Raw genomic sequence first — 15,849 nt, 5'->3', positions numbered from 1 at the left:
TTACCTTAAACATACCTACTGGTTCTTAAAAGAATATTTCATGAAATACATGCTGAAAAATACTTTCTGAAAAGTAATGAGAAATTGCCTTTATTTCCAAGTGAATCATGAATAAGGGTTTAAGTTTAGTGGCATTTTTAATTGCATTATCTTTCCTTTTTAATTCTAAGAATCTATATATCTATATTTTAAATGTTACCTGATCTTTGGTGAGAGAAAGTAGTGAGTTAACATGCACATTTATGTACACATTAGATTCTGGAAAAATCAGAGTCAAGATTTCTCATTATGTGGTGTCCTAGAAAAAGCGTGGGTGTCAGAAGTTTGGCTTTTAATCCAGTCTGTGCCACAATTCAGTTTTGTGACTTCAGGAAATTTGTATAGTCCTTTTGTGCAGGGGTTAGAAAAATGTTCTTTTTAATGTTTTTTTAACCTGTACAGATAGTAAATATTTTAGGTCTTGGGGGCTGTACAGCCAGCCTCTGAAGCAGCTATTTAACTCTGCCATGTGGCGTGAAAATAGCCATAGGAAACGTGTAAAAAATGAACATGGCTGTGTTCTTGTATAACTTTACTTACTAAAACAGGTGATAAGCACGTTTGATTCATGGGCTATACTTAGCCAGCTTCCACTTTTAGGACTTGATTGCCTCTTCTGTAAAATAAAGGAATTTTTGTATCAACATAATCTCCAAAGGAAGATCCCTCTCAACCTAAAATCCTGTTGTCATTTAGGTCAATATCATATGTGCCTATAAGGAAAGATTTTGAGCTTTATTATTTTCAATTTTAGAAGAGCTTTTATTTCTGTTAAAACTTACATTTTATAATGTATTGGCACCTTTTATCATTAACAAATTTTAAAATACTACTTGATAAGAAAAACATTTCATGTTTTATGAAAAAATATATTTCATAATTATTCTTAAACAAGCCATGTAAAGTAACCCATTAGTCTATATAAAGATAAATTTGTGATGTTTTAAAAGTTTAAAAATGTACATATTTATAGATATGTGTGATTTTTAAAAATCTCAGTTGGAAGTAGGCACACATGAATAATAGATGGTGAAAACTGATATGGTCATACTTTGGATATTATATATATTATTAGCCAATTTTCTGTGTTAGCTGAACTCAAATATGTAGGAATTCAACTGGCATATTAGGTTAGAGTAACATTGAAATACTCAACCTAAAAGAAAAGATTACTTCACTTAAAACTTTAATGTTGCTAGTTTACTTAACTGTTTTTGGACGTTGTATATATATAACACACACACATACACACACACACACACACACACACACACACGTATATAAAATAAGTCATATGTAACTATTTTTGACGATTACTTCCAATTACTTAATGAAACTTATCTTAAGATTAATATGTGCTACATTTGAAATCGTAATTTTGATACCATTTTCGCTATTAACATAACTTTACTTGTATTTTTTTCTCCTTGGTATGTATATGAAATGCCTTAATGTTTTCTTTGCTTATTCCTAAGGTCACTTACGAAGCACATAAAGAATACCTAGCCAAAATGTATGAAGAATATCAGAGACAAGAGGAGGAAAACATTAAAAAGGGAAAAAAAGGGAATGTGAGCACCATCTCTGGTCTTTCGTCACAGACAACAGGAGCGAAAGGTGGAATGGAAATCCGAGAGATGGAAGATCTCTCACAAAGCCAGAGCCCGGAAAGTGAGACAGATTACCCTGTCAGCACAGACACTAGAGACTTGCTCATGTCGACAAAAGTGTCAGATGGTATTCTTGGAAATTCAGATAGACCGGGAGGTGGTGTGCATGTGGAAGTGCATGATCTTTTGGTTGATATAAAAGCAGAGAAAGTAGAAGCCACCGAAGTAAAGCTTGATGATATGGATTTATCACCAGAGACGTTAGTAGGTGGAGAGAATGGTGCCCTTGTGGAGGTTGAATCTTTATTGGATAATGTATATAGTGCTGCTGTTGAGAAACTCCAGAACAATGTACATGGAAGTGTTGGTATCATTAAAAAAAATGAAGAAAAGGATAATGGTCCATTGATAACACTAGCAGATGAGAAGGATGAACTTCCGAATAGTAGTACGTCATTTCTCTTCGATAAAATACCTAAACAGGAGGAGAAACTTCTTCCTGAACTTTCTAGCAATCACATTATTCCAAATATTCAGGACACACAAGTACATCTTGGTGTTAGTGATGACCTTGGATTGCTTGCTCATATGACTGGTAGTGTAGACTTAAGTTGTACATCAAGTATCATAGAAGAAAAAGAGTTCAAAATCCATACAACATCTGATGGAACGAGCAGTATTTCTGAAAGAGACTTAGCGTCATCCTCTAGAGGGTTGGAGTATGCTGAAATGACTGCTACCACTCTGGAAACCGAGTCATCTGCTAGCAAAATTGTACCAAATATTGATGCAGGAAGTATAATTTCAGATACTGAGAGATCTGACGATGGCAAAGAATCGGGAAAGGAAATTCGAAAAATCCAGACCACTGCTACAACACAAGTGAGTTATCCTACGTGAGTTCTAAAAATGCATTGGACAGATCCTGAGTTGTTAGCACTACGGCAGAGTAATTTCCGAACAGTTACATCATGTTTATACTTAATTATGGCACTATAGTTAACTTTGGGAAGCACGTGTTATGGTAGTATATATACACAAGAAATTTAAAATATCTGAATTATATTTCCAACTCCACCACATTGTGTCTGTGTGCCTTTGTTGGGCCTCTCTGGGCCTGAATTTCCTTATACAGTACAAGTGTTTGTACCAGATTAAAATATGACCTGGAAGGGCTCTACCCGTTCCCCTATTTTGTGACTCTGTGACTAAATTTACACATTTTGTACTCAAGATCTTCATTCTGGATACTTGATTAATTTTAACCTTTTAAGCTTCAGGCCCAACCCCGTTGTGTGGATTATAGCAAAGAGGACTTGGAGCCCAGATTGAACTGATAAATGAAATGAAAGGGAAGGGAAAAGGGAACTGTTATTTATCAAGTGCCTACTATGTTCCAGGCACTGTGCTATATGTTTTCAGATTTAATCCTCACAACCACCCTGTGAGGTAGGTGGTATGGCTGAGAAAATTTGGACTTATTAGCAGTGAAAATTTTCTTTACAACGATGTGGCTAGGAGTCGTCGTTATGAGAAAATTAAAGATTCTTAGGCCTAGTGGTGAGGAAGTGTTAGTGCTGCATTTCTGGCCTCACCAGAGTAAAGCTAAAAATAGATGATGTTTTCTGATATGAATTTTAATTGTGGAGCTTTGAGTTTTAAGACCACTTCCTTATTTTCCAGGCTAAATTACCTTATGATTAAGAATTGAAGAATACTTTTACCATTAGTGATTTGGGTTTTTGGTTGTTCTCTGGGTTTTCCACTCACTGTTTCATATCATCAAAGATAAAGTTAACATGTTTCCATTAGAATTGTATTATAAAGAGTAAACCATACCTTTCTGGTGTCTTTGTACTCTAATAACAATCCTTACATATTCCGTGTGGGGAAGAAACCACAACAAACAAACAAAACATGTATTCTGTGTGTGGGAAAGCTATTTTTATTTTTTCTCTGTTAACTGCCAGCCTCTATTTTTGTGGCGGTTGTACTACCATGGTAATTGGAAGGGAGTGGGGATATTGAGTTAGGTGAAGATTTAAATGAAAGGAAAGCATAGTGCGTTGTTTATTGAGCATAACAATCGCTAGGCTTGCCTGGTTTTCAGAGGTTGTAGGTATTTTTCTGGTTTTCTAACTTGTCAAATAAATGTACTATTTTTCGAAATTGAACTATTGTGAGTAAAATAGACTTTTGAGTTAATTTCAGTCTGTTCAAGTAATACTTTTTAATCTTGTGTTTCTAAGTATAGTTAGTTGATGACATATATCCCGTATACTTCAATTTTAGTTATATGCTCACTTTTGTAAGGGACACATGTATCTAATATGAAGACTCCATAAACAAAGGTAAAGAGGACTTGGTTTTCAATGTGAACCCTGGTGTTAGACTTGAGGTATTTGATGTCCTTGCCTGGTTTTTGAAACAGAAAAATAAAAGTAATAATAGTAGCCTCTTCAGCTCAAAAAAGGTTTCTGTCTATGGAATCGCCAGATGAATAATATGTGTAAAATAGATTAACCTATCAAAGTTACATGCAGGAGCTCTCCTCACTCACTTGACTATACTTACTGTTTTCTTTTTGAAATCATGCATTTCTTTGGCAGTCTACAGAAGTTCACCTTTTCTTTCTCTAGGCTGTTCAGGGCCGGTCTATTACACAACAAGACAGAGATCTCCGAGTTGACCTAGGATTTCGAGGCATGCCAATGACTGAGGAACAGAGGCGCCAGTTCAGCCCAGGTCCACGCACCACAATGTTTCGTATTCCTGAGTTTAAATGGTCTCCAATGCACCAGCGACTTCTCACCGATTTACTGTTTGCATTAGAAACAGATGTACATGTTTGGAGGAGGTAGAAATATTTCTTTTCTTAAGACAACTTTCACTTAAGAAAATGACTATTTTAAATTACTGATCCATAGTGAATTATATCATTGAAAATCTCACAAATTGAACTTATTAAAAATAATCCAACATGGGGCACCTGGGGGTGGCTCAGTTGGCTCAGTGTCCAACTCTTGATGTCAGCTCAGGTCATGATCTCCCGGTAGGATTCAGCCCCACAACATCAGGCTCCTTGCTGACAACGTAGGGCCTGCTTGGGATTCTCTCTCCGTCTGTCTCTCTCCCTCTCTTTGCCCCTTCCCCGCGTGCGCTCGCTTTCTCGCTCAAAATTAATAAACTTAAAAAATAACCTAACACTAAAACTTTGTATACAAACATGAGTATTTTCATATACTCATTTCATATACTCATTTCATATACTCATCATATACTTATTTCATAAGGTTATAAAGCCTAGGGCTCAAATCAACAGGTATCCAAGAACTTAGGACAATTAAAAAGTAAAATTTTGAAACCTGGCATTGCCTATTCTATGTATAAAAGGGATTTAACAACAACAAAAAGGTTAAATTTTGGTTCAAAGCTGCTTCCACATTTTTTGTTCTTTTTCTGTTAAAATTAATACCATATACTAACTTTATTCTGGGTAATAAAATTATAACATAGTGTTAAAATTTAAAATCACCTATGACATCTGTTTTTAGAGCCTTTGCCCTTGAAGTCGTTAGTATCAGTTCATATATAATCACCTAAAGAAAACAGTCTGCATAAATTAAATCATTACCCTGCTTCACTTTCAGTTGATTTTCTAATAGCAAATATTTGACAAATTAAGCAGTTACAAGAGTGCGTGCGCATAATTTAGGAAGTTCATGGCTGGAACAGAGTACCCTACTGTCATTGACTTAAACAATCAATGGCGTGATGTTCTCTGGACTCCAGGAGACTTCTCTGCTTCTCCTAATTTTCCTTCTAAGATTCAAGGTGGCTGATTCAGCTCCTAGCACCACTAAAGCATTGGAAACTTGCCCAGACTGGAAGGCAGGGTCTCTTCTTCTTCGTCCTCCATCCCCTTGTTCCTCCTCTCCCTTTTTTCCCTCTTCCCTTTCCTCTTTTTTCTTTTCCCCGTTTTCTTCTCCTTCTCTATCGCTTCCTCTTCCTCCTCCTCCTCCTCCTCTGCTACTTTTTCCCTGTCACGCTCCTTACCCTCCCTTCTTCTTTTCTAAAAGAAGCCCTCAGGAAATCTTCCTCTCACCTCTCACATGCCAGAAGGCAATCACCAGCAAAAGGGAATGGGATTATAATGACTGGCCTATATAGAGCAATACTGGTTAATAACCTCATAGCGGAGGTAAAGCCAAACTTTCCTGTACTTGATCTAGCTCAACAATAGAACAAAATCTAGGTTGTGTTAGCAGGGAAGAAGGAGTAACTATTATGGAGAAAAGTCGACGTCTGCTATAGAAAGCCTTTACTTCTAATTTTATTTGACCAGTTTGTCCTTAGTCTACTCATGTGATAGAAACAATGGTCTTTCCATTGTTAGTGTTGTTCTATGCTAAATTACCTGGGGATGATAAATAGGGAAACTGGAACACAGTGAAACACATTACTGTTAGCATGACATCAACGGAGATATATATATAGTGTAACTTCCTAATTATAATATTAGTAGTCCTCAAATGAGTGGTACTCAACTTCCCTTCCTTTAACATAAGATGGATACACAACATACACACAGATACCACATGTCTCTGTTTTCATGCGCTCTCGTAAAATTCCCCAAACAGAATTTTACTTAATTTTTTAAAAGCACTTATTTTTAGGATCAGGTCATACAGCTTGACATCTAAAAGATCGTAGATGATAGTTTACAATTCTGATGAGTGAGAATCATTGACTTAAAATCGATTATGGAATAACCTCTTTTTTCCCATTAGAAAACAGTTCATATTCCCGACAGACATCAAACTAAAGCAGTGTATGTTTTTGGGTATCTACATTGCATGTTTTGTATGGGAAACTGCACTGATGACCTTTAAGGTCTTTTACCTTTTTTAATTCAGTAAGTCCTTGAATTTTTACTTATTCATTTATATTTCCCCATCATGTCATTTCTGTGACTAGCAGTACACATTGTCAGTATGGCTGGTCACAGGTGGGGCTCCAGTCTGGTGATAAAACAAACAGAAATTACCTGAAAGGTAGACTTGGAGTTAACTATCCAATTGTTCTAAATTACCTAAGGGTAGTAAATAAGTAAAACTTATTACAACACAAAATAGCAAGCTTTTGTGAAAATACTTTTTAGGCTAAATTCATTGGCCTGATATAATTTGTCTTGAAACTAGTTAATGTACTGTATTTTTAAAGCAGAAACCCAGTAACGAATTAATACACTAGGATACAAAGAAACCCTGCCGAGATGAATGTTGTTTTTTGTAATATGGTATCTCAATTATACATTGTTTTCTTTTCTAATAATTCCATTTTAAATTTGCCTAGCTCTGCAATGATTTTTACTTTATAAATGTTACAACTAGCATTAAGCTAAGAAAATGTTCACTTGTGTTTTGTTTTTGTACTATTTTAGCCATTCCACAAAGTCTGTAATGGATTTTGTCAATAGCAATGAAAATATTATTTTTGTACATAACACAATTCACCTCATTTCCCAAATGGTAGACAACATCATCATTGCTTGTGGAGGAATTTTACCTTTGCTCTCCGCTGCTACATCACCAACTGTAAGTACTTTGCTTCCATCTAGTGGTCTATTTTATAATTACCTGACAAGAGCATGTCCACAGTATTCTCTGCTCTAAACATAAGGATTTTATCAAGACATGTTCACCTAAGGAAACTTTTTCCCTTTTTTTCTCTTTCATCAGTGTTGCATTTCAGTTGTGTGTGTTTATGAAAATACTAATCTGGCAATTTTGATGAGTAATTTGAAGAAGAGCCATAACTATAAGTGACTTAACGTTATTTTCTATATACTGCCTATCTTTTCAAATATATAGTAAACTTAAAATTTTTATCCTGTAACTCTTGAAGTTCTAAATACAAATACATGGTTATTGTGTAAGTAAGTAGAGTCATAAATCTAAATTTAGAAAAAAACATTATTAGTAATGCAGAATCTTACGTGAATTACTTGGAATATTATTCATAAACAATATTATTTTAAACTGTATGGGAGTTTTATATTCCTGTTCTCTGAGATGTAATCTTGAAGCCAGAAATTTGCTTTCAAAAGGGAACCAAACTAATGATTTCTTATTTAAAACTCAGGCACCACAGATAGAAAAAATATAAATAACATACCATTTTTAAGCTATCTGAACAATTTCATAATCCTTAAAAACCTCAAAAAAATTTTTATAGACATATGGACTCTAATATCATTTGCATCTCACTTTATCTACTAGTTCAGCATTTTATTTAAAAATATATATAGCTGTTTTTCATTCTATATAAAACATTGAAATGTATTAATAAGTTTGAAAGGCATTTAATTATATATATTTAAAATATAATAGGTCAATGTTAACTTCATATTTTAATTGTAATGTTAAAAATCTCTGAATTCTATTAAAAAACCACATTCCATAGCTACTTGCTCACATAGGAAAGAATGTAGAACTCTGCCTCTCATATTGCCTGTGTTCCTGCCACCATATTGGAAACTAATCCATAGCTGGAAAGGTATGCTCTTTCCACAGAGAAACGTGTTTTTTGTTGTTGTTAAGATGTCTTTTACTTGGTGCGGCAGTGTTTCCAAATTAATCTCTGGCTTTATTTCATCATTAACTAGCTTTTCCTATGTGATTCCTTTTCTCTCTGTAGTTTTGTCAATAGCATCACCCCCCCCCCCCACCACCACCACCAAAGGAACATTGAAAGTTAAATATTGGCAGCAAAAGCTTGTATCCTCAACATCTCTCCCCCCCTCACAGGCACATACACTTTGATTTCATTCATGAATTTATTCAAGAAGTCTACAAAGGCAAACAGGCTAGTTCAAGAGGGAGTGCAGAACAGTTCATCATTATTAGAGCCTTAATTGAATTAGCAAGTAAGCAAGGAAATGGAGCCAGGAAGAAAAATAATTGATGGCATGTGAGGGATGTGGATATCCTGTGAGATTAATGTACCATCTCTTCTCTTTAATCTCTGATTTCCTCTGGTGATTTATACAAAATTCTGGTAAATTGGGAGTCATATATGATTTTCTAAATGCATTCTAATATTGAGGCAGGAAGAGTTTTTTTTTCCCCCTTCTACACATTCAAAGCTGAATAAATCAGTATTTTCTCCTGGCATTTTTTTTTAATCATATAAAATTCTTTAATGTTTTCTAAGCAGTCATTTTTTGTCAAGAAATTTTAAAAGGTTGTATTGAAATTCATTTTATAATATTTTAAAATTTTGTGCAGAACTGGAAATGATCTCTATATAAAATTAATAGTAGGTATTAAAATTTGTATAGGTTTGAAGTTTGCCTGTTTTTATTTTATAATGAATATATAATAAAGATATTGACATTTTGATAATTTCAAATTAATTCAAATTAATAATTTCAAAATTATTACTTTTGTAGTTTGGATCACTATATTTTGCACTTTGAAACTACTTAATGCTTAGACTGTTCATAACAGATTTAGGAAGTCGTTCAATTGTAGAAATTTTTCTTCATTGTCTATTTCTCTCTCTTTCTGTCAGTTTGGTCCATTAACTGATTGTACCTATGCCTGGTAATACACCATAGCTGATTTTATGTTCTTTGAAAAAATTGCTTCCTTAAAAGATCCATCCAGAACCTTTTCTCTCACTTGATGCTAGTAGAACTCTGATTGGTGCTGACTGCTGGGTATTGTTTTCTCTTACTTGATTGTGTAATATTCCTGGTAAAAATTGTAATGTAGTAGAGGGGGAGAGTTTGGAAAGAAGAGATTGAATGAAGAATGAAATTAGAACTGGATAGGGAGGTTTTTGGCTTAGATTTAAATGTAAAACTCCAAAAGAGAATTTTGGAAAGAATAAGTGAAAGAGGAAACACTGGCAGTGTACAGATTAGCAAAGGGAAACATTGTTATGTAGATGCCATTATAATTATAATTAATTTCAATCCTAGATATATAAAGAGAGAAACATTTGAAACTGGTGTTTAAGTGATCTCATGATTTTGTTTAGGTTGGTGTGATTTTAAAATGCATATATGCATAAATGAATGAATAAATATGAATAATGGTGGATGGCTGTGGCTAGCAAACTTTTTCTCTATGGGTCAGATGATAAATATTTTCAGTTTTGTGAGCTATATGGTATCTGTCTCAACTTCTCAACTCTGCTAGTGTTGTGCAAAAGACAGTTATATAAAGTTATATAAAGGAATAGGTACGGGTTTGTCTCAAGAAAAATTTATTTATAAAAAAAGGCAGTGGGACAGATTTACTTGTGTGTCATAGTTTATTGACTGCTGACTTAGAGCATAATCCTTACATAAAATTCATAAGTTTAACATAGTATAATGTTTCAGTATGAAAACTTTATTACTGACCATTGAAAATTCAGTAATTAGAGCTTAAGATAAACTCCCCCTTTTCTATTAAATAAGAACTTAAATTTGACTTACTCAATATTTTTTAAAGTTTAATTTTTAGAGCAGTTTCATTGTATGTTGTGGTCCTTATATTCTATTAGAAGATATATAATTTTCACACTCAGCCATACTAATTTTTTCTAGCATTTGACGTGTCTAATGTTGAAATTGTATTTAATTTTGAGAGGGTAAGTAGAATGCTAAGTATTCTTCTTTTTTTTATTTTACCAAGGTCAACAGTAACACTAGTTGTAATTATTTCTACTAAAAGTGAACATGTGGACACAGAAAATAAATATACAAATATGAGATACTTAAATACACAAATATGAGGTACTCTCAAATATGAGCTATAACAATAAATATATGCTACCTTTACATTAAAAACTATAAAAGACAGGTAAAAGCAATCAAAGATGGTCTAAATAAATGGAGACTATACCATGTTTATGGGTTGGAGACTCAGCGTAACAGGGGTAACACTTGTCCCCAAATTGGTATTTAGACATATCGCAGTTACTATCAAAATCCCACCAATTTTTTTGTAGATACAAAGACTATTTTTTACTTATTTATTTTTTTACAAACACTATTTTTTTAAAAAATTCACATGGAATAGTTAAAACAATTTTGAAAGACTCATTATATATTAAATGCAGTAGCCAAGACTGCGTAGTATCTTAGAGAGACATAGTTCAGTGGAACAGAACAAAAACACAGAGATAAACATCCAACATGCACAATTTTTTTCCTCAGTCAAGGAAGGATAGCTTTTTCAAAAACAGGTTAATGCTAAGTTTTCTTTGTCATTCTCCATTGAAATAAATCATGATACAAAGTTCAACTCAGGAATATGTGTTTCCCATTTCTCACATAAAGATGGGTGTCAGGATAACTATGGAAACTTCTCATTTTCATCGAACAGACTTGTTTCCCACCATTAGTGAGATTCAGACACAATCTGAAATTAAGATTTGATATAAGATATATGGATTTTGGCATAAAATAAATCTGTATTTTAACCTGGGTTCTGCCACTTCCTAGATAGGAACATACTCTCAATCTTTTATTTATGAAAATGTGTTAATTATACTTATCTAACAGGGGGTTTGTGGAAATTAGGATAAGTAATATGTGTAAAGCTCAATAGTTGGGGAATGCTCCTAATGTTTCCTTCATCTAGTTGTTTTTGGAACTATTCAGAATTGCATCATGATAGAATAATTTTCTCATTTATAAAATAATCCTGTCATATTCAGAATCCTAAAATAGGATATTTGAGACAAATTTATTCATGATGCGTGATTTATTTTGATGGCCAAAGATTAACATGATATAATCTTTTTGTCGGCTATCCCAGTGGGATTAGCATAGTGGTGGTCTGTTTTCTGCCCTGCGATCTTATAGGAATATACTATTTCACACTAAGGATAACAGTTGTGTATTGCTGTTGCAGTATCATCACGTAAGAAAAGTTGAACTGTTTAGATAAATCTTACTTGTAAGCAAATATTTTAGTAGAAACTTTAAGGAAAAAGTATACTTACATCATATTTATATTATAGTGAACACCTTTAACTTAATATGCATTGAAGAAGCAGGACTTTTGGAATTTCAGTTTTGCCTAGGTTAACTATGTGGCATAAAAATAAATCACGAAAATAGTTTCAAGTCTCTAAATTAGATCGGTGGTTTTAACTTCAATAGTCACAGAAAAAATGTAAACCTCTTTTAGTATGTAGTTTGACCAATCTTTGGTTTTGGAAAAGGGCATTATTTTTGTTGTTGTTGATTTTTTTAGAGTTAATGTTTCTATGACTAGTCAATTGAATCCTCTCTTTCATTCTCTATACATTGTTAAGTTGGTCACGAATGAAAAAAAGGAGTTGTAGAAAAAAGAGAAGCAAAGAACATGGATCAATTACAAATTGCATAATCACTTCGTGATTTTCAGTTGATTGTTTTGGTCAGCCCTCCAGAACACTGAATGTTTAGAATTGAATTCAGTGTCTTGTATGGTTTCATTTTCTCTGTTAAGGAAAATAACAGAGACTAATATTTCTGGCTTTCCTAATAGTTTCATAATCAAGAAAAAAGAAGAGTATTTTCTGTCAAAAAATGATGATAAGGTCTTGAATTTAGTTTACATTTAATTACCATTATCAGAATGTGTGGAAAAATTAGTAATTTTTCTTTTGTTTATCTCATACGTTAGTATTTTCAGAAGGCTTATATGCATTTTCCTATACAGTGTAACATGAAAATTGTGTATTTGAAATTTATGCTCACATATATTCGCTGTCAAAAATCAGAGAATAGGAACAGTTGATGACTTTTATTCCGAAACTTAATTCTAGACAAACTTTTGAATATATTGAATATAATTCTTAGTTAATATTCTGAAACTTAGTGTACTATGTAATTAGCTTAGTTCACATGCAGGCCTCATTAGTGTACCTATCAGTTCTTTTGTAGCAAGGGAAAGTGGTTTTTAAGTTATAATCACTACAGTATTTTATTCTTTAACTCCTGGAGATTTAGATCTATAGGAAAAACTCCAAATATTAAAAAAAAAAAAAAACAAACAAATTATAACATGATTCCTTAATGAAAATTCTGGAAAGTTGGTATAAATAGTTTATTTACTTAAATCATTGCTGCCTAAACCAGTACTGAGGTTAGGGCTTTTACAGAGATACCATATTAGTTTATTTATTAAAATACCTTCTTAGGCATCACCTGGGAAAATATATTTATTTTATAAAATAGAGTATGCATAATTTCTAGTATATGAACTGTACATATATATATATACATATATACTGGTATATATGAATATATATATATATTATTTGGGCAGAGTTACTCTAATGAAAAAAATAAATATTAGTCTAAATATTTGATATTTAATCTTAATCATATATAATTTATAAAAGAAATATCTCTTCTGAGAACTTTGCTTTTAATAAAAAAATCAAATATAATTTTTAAATATATTATTTTGTGTTTCAATTTTACATTGTATTTTCATTTAATTTTAATAATTTCCTTTTCTTGTACTTTTTTGATCTGTTGTCTGTTTTGTCTAATGCATGTCCAGGGTTCTAAGGTTAGTATTACTTCAGTAATTTTCAGGTTTTCAGTTTTAAGTTTTATTTTTGCTTATTTATGAAATTTTTGACATGGTTGTATTTTGAGTTTCCATACCATCTTTAATATTAGACATATCTTTGATATATTTAAAAGATTCATTAAAAGGATTTTTTTCTATGCATTGATTAACTACTATCTTATGACCCACAATAACCTTTAGACTAAACTATTATAATGAAAACAAATTTCAGTCATATGTACAATCAGATGTTAATTGGTTCCGTTGAAAGGACATTGGATGGAATATATGTTATTTTAAGATTCAATAATAATCATGTGAGTGATCTTTATTATTAAATATATGTTATAATGTTTATATAACATTTCATCAAAGTCACTAATTATATAGATTTAATAAGAACTCCCTTTCTGGTTATTTGTGTTAAGAATGATTTTTATTTTAAAATTTTATTTGGTTAGGTCAAAAATATAATTTTGCAAATTACATGGATGATAAAATTTTGTTTATAATTTCTGTATGTAATTCAGTCTTAAAAATGAAAGCATGTTTTGAAAGCTAGGCTTAGTAGACCAGGAAAGCATGAAAATAAGACCATTAACTAATAATAATGAGTTAGATTTCTTATAATTTCAGTAATTCAAAATGATGAATTTCTTTGAGAATCCATTTATAGATGTCCTAGAATCCTAATATTTTTGAAAATTTATTTAGAATAGTTGATAGACCTAAGCAATGGCCAGATCTTCCATTCCATATTGAAACACATTAACTGAGATTTAAAATGGGTCTTATGTGAAATTATTACTTTTTTTTTTCGCTTTTATTATAAACTATTGTATTGTGATCTCAGATTTTTAATTCCTGCTGTGAAATAATACTGTATATCAATGAAGTGCTAGGAAATACGGGATCTGTATTTAGGAAATCCAAGTAATCAATTATTTCTTTACACCGTGGATACTGAGTTGACACAATGTAAATCAAGTTGAAAAAAATTTTTGTCTATTTTCTAGCTCATTTTAGAGAGAATGGTTTTAGAACTATTTTGCTGTTAAATGGAAGGAAGAAAGGTTGTTACATTTTATACTCCATTTAGAATCAACTTTAGTTATGTAGTGCTTGCAGTAGTCACCTATCATTTTTATTACCCATCTTGTGCACAAGAAGTGTTTTAAGATGTTTTGTTTTTTTTTTTTTCCAATCAGTGTTTCCTGCTGACATTTCCATTTTAATGTGAGCAGGAATATGTTTAGGTAGAATGATGGGCATAAACAATGTCCAAATGGAACATTAAATAGGAGTAGATACCTATAATATATGCTTACCTTGTAGTTGAATTTATCATCTGGTGAAGAAATAAGGTTAATCAATGTGGTTAGTGTGCCCATTTTCAGAAAAATTAAGCAGTAGTATTTTTTACTTGTAAAGCCCTTCTTTTCTCTGTCCCCTTGTGGCACTGAGAAAATGAGGCCTAGTTATAATGAACCTTAATAATCAAAATGATCAGAATGAAAAATCAGAATGAAACGTAAAATACAGTATGTTGCTGTTGCTTACAAAATACACAGTTAACACATCTCGAAGTAGTACTTTGTAACATTCCTTTTGAAAGCAGGAAATTATATTTTATCATAGTATTTTAGTGAAAGTATAGTTGTACCTAACTAGGATTCTACTGATTCTTCTCATTGCTAATGTCTTATAGGCTACAAATTAATATCTGTAGAGGAATTAATAACTTTATTGATTATTTTTACCCTAGAATTTCATTGTATGTATGAGATACCCAGTGGCTTAGTTTATTCTGAAATGGGTAGGAAATTGTCATATGTTCTCATCTGACACTTGTCTCATTTTGAGGCCCACTGGAGCTGCCATACATCTTTCCTATTACTTATCTTACATTTATAGCAAAAAGAAATTAAAGCATATCTTTTTATAAACAGGAGTGAAGATTTTAGGAAAATATCAATTTTATATCTTTGTTAATAAAATAAGACAAAAGTAGTAGAAATATAGATGTGTAATCATTTCTGAGTATCTTTATGGAATGATCTTAAGTTTGGAATATAGTTTTTTCAAGTAATGACATTTAAGTTTAACCTTGATTTAAAAAATGAACTTTTCCTTTATTTAAGGGTAATTCACAGGCAAACTAATTAAATTTGATAACCAGCTCTTCTGATACATAGAATTAGTTTATAATTTATAATTTATTTTGTTTACAAAATGTACTAAATGTGCTGAACTACTTATATATACTATGTGTGAATATGTATTGTATTTCCAAATTTTAAACAAGACTTAAATCTTCTACTTTTTTAAAGACGGAATTGGAAAATATTGAAGTGACACAAGGCATGTCAGCTGAGACAGCAGTAACTTTCCTCAGCCGATTGATGGCTATGGTTGACGTACTTGTATTTGCCAGCTCTCTAAATTTTAGTGAGATTGAAGCTGAAAAAAACATGTCTTCTGGAGGCTTAATGAGACAGTGCCTAAGGCTAGGTAAGTCTGTTAAGAATAACGGTGCGTGTTAAATAATTACCTACACATTACTTTTCTGATGTTCTGTGGTACATAAAGTATTGATGATACAAGTTAATGATTATGGAGTAGAGATATCACCT

The 15,849-nt window shown here is 32.1% G+C and overlaps 1 protein-coding gene across 12 annotated transcripts in view; it reads left to right on the top strand.

The window, feature by feature from the left end:
- The window catches only part of NBEA (neurobeachin), a 697,478-nt gene that overhangs the window by 207,600 nt on the left and 474,029 nt on the right, over nucleotides 1-15,849 (top strand). For 8 of the 12 annotated variants that reach the window (XM_086713686.1, XM_086713662.1, XM_086713695.1 and 5 more), the window contains 4 exons: nucleotides 1,515-2,531; nucleotides 4,289-4,506; nucleotides 7,093-7,232; nucleotides 15,524-15,727. In XM_086713686.1, coding sequence (XP_086569812.1) covers nucleotides 1,515-2,531; nucleotides 4,289-4,506; nucleotides 7,093-7,232; nucleotides 15,524-15,727 — 1,579 coding nt within the window. Of the gene's footprint in view, nucleotides 1-1,514; nucleotides 2,532-4,288; nucleotides 4,507-7,092; nucleotides 7,247-15,523; nucleotides 15,728-15,849 lie in introns of all 12 variants that reach the window. The other 4 variants (XM_086713723.1, XM_086713713.1, XM_086713706.1 and 1 more) reach the window with 1 other exon arrangement.

The sequence above is a fragment of the Puma concolor genome, chromosome A1 (genome assembly GCF_028749965.1).
Source record: "Puma concolor isolate L17-30 chromosome A1, mPumCon1.1.hap2, whole genome shotgun sequence".
NCBI lineage: Eukaryota > Metazoa > Chordata > Mammalia > Carnivora > Felidae > Puma > Puma concolor.
The sequence above is the reverse complement of the archived record's forward strand: the minus strand, read 5'-3'. Positions and strand labels throughout refer to the sequence as shown.